This window comes from Lipotes vexillifer, unplaced genomic scaffold (genome assembly GCF_000442215.2).
Source record: "Lipotes vexillifer unplaced genomic scaffold, Lipotes_vexillifer_v1.1 scaffold626, whole genome shotgun sequence".
Taxonomy (NCBI): domain Eukaryota; kingdom Metazoa; phylum Chordata; class Mammalia; order Artiodactyla; family Lipotidae; genus Lipotes; species Lipotes vexillifer.
In genome coordinates, this window is record NW_006786303.1 from 1142266 (window position 1) to 1147183 (window position 4918).

Here is a 4918-nt window from a genome sequence, read left to right on the forward strand (position 1 = left end):
AACAAGTGTAGTTAAAAATTTGTGTCTTTTATATGCCATTTGCAACAAAAGAAGAGATTTCAGCATGGGTTTTGAAAATGCCTACAAGCTACTTTCTAAAACTGCACCAATACTTGGAATAAACTTTTTTTTTCCCCTACACAATGTATCCAGCTCCTACAAAGGAAAAAGGACTACAGCTACTATAAAAAATTGGAGTGATCTCCTGTTATGTGATAAAGGCCAGTTTTACATCCCTAACCAAGTTATAGGGTATAACCCACAGCAATAAAGGAGCTGTCATTTCAGTCATAGCACACGTCCTTGGCACACAGAATAACTTCTCCTGAGAAAATAAATACTTCACTACTAGAATGTCCAAGGAACCACTCTGGGACTGATTTAGAAACACAAATAATTACCCACTGGTAGGAAGCTGTTTTCTCACTAACTTTGGGGTTAACTACATGGTAGTTTACACACCAGGATACTCCGTAAATCTCAATGTCATTTGTTCTTAGCTAAGAATTCATTCACTGTTTTCTAAATTAACACTCAAAAATTCCACCTGCCACCGTGGGCGCAACTTTTATTTTCTTAAACTACAGAAGTTCCTGACATTGAGTTTAGCTGACACAGCACTTCCTGGGGGCTAACTAAAAAATGCTCTTCCATAGTCAGTCTGTACATGGGCAACCTCACAGTACTTGTATCTATTATTCAACATTAAATAAGTTGTAAACATTACTGAATAATGGCTTATTAATTATGCAAGAGAAACCAGTAAACCTAGTAAAAAAGCCTTACAGAAAAAAACCCTTTTCTTTGTATTTTCCGAAATCTTCAGAAGCCCAGAGGTGAGTCAGATCTTTATGAGCTATTTAGTCAACAGAGCTATATTGAATCAACCACAAATATTCATGTTTCAAGGCCTCTATTAAATCTCATAGCATGAGGCTCAAGTTATTAATTTCCCCTCCTCCTCACTGACAGCAGTGGGAACAGAATTTCTGTGTGTAGACTAATCTGTCATTCAGCTGTCATGGTATAGTTATAGCAGGAACATCCTCCTTTCTTGATACAACTTTTCTTCTTAAAAAGAACACCCTCCACGAGTGATAATGATTTTGATAGTATTACAAGTGATTTAAGTCATCCTTACTATAGCTTCTGTAGTCACTTTTTGAAGAGGCTGTAATCTGACATTCCTTTAAAAAGCCCCATAAAAAACTGCTTTTCTCCTAAGTCAAAGTTCTTTGGCAAGAAACTGAATTCAGTGAGTAGCTCCCCAAAATAAGACTCCTACTTCCAATCACAGGCAGCGATATTAAAGCAACCATTTCATAAACACTCAAGTTCTACATTAGAATCACGGTTAAACATAGGAGCCTTCTATTTGAAAACTGTGGTTATGTGTATGTGTATACACACCGTATCTCCTGACTACTGTAAAGAGGCATCCCTATATGCTAAGTTTCCAGGAACAGTTCAGTTCTCTGAGGAAAGGCAGTGCCAGCAGCTGCCTGCTTCATTTGACTCTGTCCCGCATAGTTCTTAGCATTAGATGGCTTTGCTGTATCAGAAAGGAGTTCAAGGAAGGGTTTCAAGTACACAAACTCCATGGAAGGACAGCTATGGACTTATTTTCTTCCTAAAGACTTAATTGAATTCCCTTTCCAAATCCATCTTCAACAGTGTCAAAAACAAAAATCAAAAACCAAAATGAGACTGAGAAGATTGTTATTTCTGTCAGCTTCAATTTCCTCATCTTCATAGATTATGCTGTCTCTGCTCTTCTGAAGCCCTCTTTGGGCAACCTCATACTGTAGCTCTCTAGTTGTCCCACCCATTTCTTTACAAAGATCATCCAACCCAACAATATAGAAAGGCCACCAGTGCTTGTCTTGGCCCCCTGGTCCTTTACTCATGCTGTTCTCTGAGACCAGGGCAGAGCATTGCTTCAGGCAGCCTGTTTCTTTCTCACTGGATGATTTTCATCACCATCCTCTTGCTTGTATGTCTTTCTAAAGTAGAGTAAAGCCTGCCCACAGGCCTGTGTCCTGTCAGGGCTGTGAGCCTTGTGATTTGAGATGGTACCCAGGGGAGTGTGGAAGCTGCTTACATATCTTGGGCTGTACACGGTCCCAGGTTTGAGAGTTACGTTGACCTTGAATGTTGGGAGGGACCCTTCTCAGAACTCAGTGAAGACCCTCTTGCCTCTCTTTTTTTTTTTTGCGGTACGCGGGCCTCTTCCTGTTGTGGCCTCTCCTGTTGCGGAGCACAGGCTCCAGACACGCAGGCTCAGCGGCCGTGGCTCACGGGCCTAGCCGCTCTGCGGCATGTGGGATCTTCCCCAACCGGAGCACGAACGTGTGTCCCCTGCATCGGCAGGTGGTCTCTCAACCACTGCGCCACCAGGGAAGTCCCCTCTTGCCTCTCTTTGATAACATATTAACAAGTTCACAAAGGAAAACCTCCTGTATCACAGAGGCAAGGCTTTGTGGGTGACAAGAAACCTGGAGATAGAAACTAACTTGTTAGGCTCTCCTTACCACTGAACACTGAGTGCTGAAGAAGGGATGCCCACTTCTGTAGCCATAGCAGCACTCACCACAGTGCATAGAGAAGATGCCCCAGTACATAACTGAAAGCAGAAAGCAGCCGGGCAAAGTGTAGTGAACTCTATCCTCTACCCCACAGCCATTTCTATCACTTTGCACTAGCCACTGCCACTCAGGTCATCTGCTGCTGTAACCACTCAGCAGGACATACAATGTCACTCCTTGGCACCCCAACTGTTAACAGTGGTCAACCGCCTACTGGAATGGCTTCCCTCTCTTCTCCCAACACCACTGCCACCACAGCACATGCTCGACTGTGTCACTGGTGAAACAGCAGGTAGGAATGAGCAGCAATTGACTAGGGGAATGAGGAACCACAGCTGGAGTGGATAAAAAACAGCTATTTTATTCAACTTGAAAATAACTCTAAAGTAAGCAGGATAAACATTGTTATTTCTGGTTTACAGACAAGGAAAATGAAGCTCAGAGAGGTTTTGGTGATTTACTCCAGGTAATGCTCTACGAAGTGGTAGAGGTAATCTAGAACCTGTATCTTTAGATTTGTAACTTGATGCTTGTCCACTATAACTGTTCTACAACCTGTGGTTTATGCAGCAGGTATATTTATTTTCTAATATCAATTTATATTCAATAATTTTCTCACTTGAAAAAAAACTCTGATTTCTTAGAAATGTAGGTTACTTCTGAAATGGTTTTATTTTCTTAATTTTTAAAAAGAATTTAATTATATTTATAGAAAAGTAATCTTAAATTGGATAATTATTTATTATTACTCAAATTGATGTTCATGTCTCTCAGGATTTTCAAGTTTTCTTAAAGAGGTTTTTAATTGAAAATAATATGTACACTGTATTATGGTAGAAAATATTTCCTTTTAGGGGCTAGTAAATTATTCACTTTATTGACCTCAGAGATAAATTACTCATAAAAAAATTCTTTTATGAATAAGATTATATGATGCTTATTCTAACAGTTTAGGGTTCTGTGGGCCTTCAAATTTTAATTTTTTTCAATGGCAGTTTTGTTTCTTATAAGTTAACAAAATAATTCAATTCTCAGTAAAAATAAATATATTGTTTATTAAAGGCCTATGTTCTTTAACATATATCAAAATGGGCCAGCTACAGAGATCTATAGTGCAAAGTATGTTATTTATTAGCCAGGGTGACATTTCTAGCTCATCAGGCAGTTCAAAAGTCTTTAAAATTTTCTAGTCTGGTTATCTGGCAATACTAATCATTAGGATACCCAATAAACATTTTTCTACCTAGAAGTCAACATGTAAGCAGATATATTTGTACAGTAGCTATTTTTTCATATTGCTCAATACCTCTTGTCAATTTTATAATTTTATATATACAAAATATACATATATAATACATATACATATATTTTAATTCCTTTCTCTGAGTAAATCATCTCATATATTTTGTCTCTAAACAAACTTTTAGCACAAGTTTTTTAAAATATGAAATCCCTAACAGAAATAAACTTTTTAAGCTGGGAATGATGCTTTGTTCACTGCAAAAATGGATTTAGAGAAGCATCTTCAAGATAAGCAGAATGATGGAAACTAACTAATCCTTCCTAGTTAAGGAAACAAAGACTTTCCATCTTGTTCTTTAGCTGTTTTGCTTTACCACATAAACATGATTACTTACCAAGCGGCAAAAATGCAAGACGGTTTCCAGCCATGGAGAGCTCATTGAGGCTGGGCAGCTGGCAGAGATGGCGCGGCACACACCACAGACGATTTCGGTCCACAGTGAGGTACTGCAGAGAAAGGCACAGGTGAAGCCTCTCGGGTAAAGTTAGCAAACGATTGGTAGAAATGTCTAGTGTCTGCAGCTCCTTCAAATCGCCAACCTCTACAACCAAAATCAAGATAAATTGCATCCTGATTAAATGAATTAATTAAATAAAATGAATCAACACTGTAACAGTTCAACCAAATAAAATTAGTAGCTGCAAATATTTCCATAGACATTAATACTGAAGTGCAGGATTTAGGTCCAGTATGCAAATAATCCAACTTAAGTAGGTGTCTTTAAATTAGTCTGCCAGAATTTTTTTTTTTTTTTTTTTTGCGGTCCGGGGGCCTCCCCCTGCTGTGGCCTCTCCCGTTGCGGAGCACAGGCTCCAGACGCGCAGGCTCAGCGGCCATGGCTCACGGGCCCAGCCGCTCCGCGGCACGTGGGATCTTCCCGGACCGGGGCACGAACCCGTGTCCCCTGCATCGGCAGGCGGACTCTCAACCACTGCGCCACCAGGGAAGCCCCAGAATTTTTTTAAAAAGGAAAAAGTGCTGGCATTGGAGAAAGGAGAAACACAAAGTGATGAATCTGAGCCAAAAGTCT

At 39.8% G+C, this 4918-nt stretch overlaps 1 protein-coding gene across 1 annotated transcript in view; it reads right to left on the reverse strand.

Moving 5' to 3' along the window:
• Positions 1–4548, reverse strand: part of LOC103084427 (leucine-rich repeat-containing protein 28-like) — a 61345-nt gene extending 56797 nt beyond the window's left edge. The window contains 2 exon segments of the mRNA XM_082931122.1: positions 4223–4475; positions 4477–4548. Of these exon segments, the coding sequence (XP_082787248.1) occupies positions 4223–4475; positions 4477–4548 (325 nt within the window).
• Between the last annotated feature and the right edge of the window lie 370 nt (positions 4549–4918).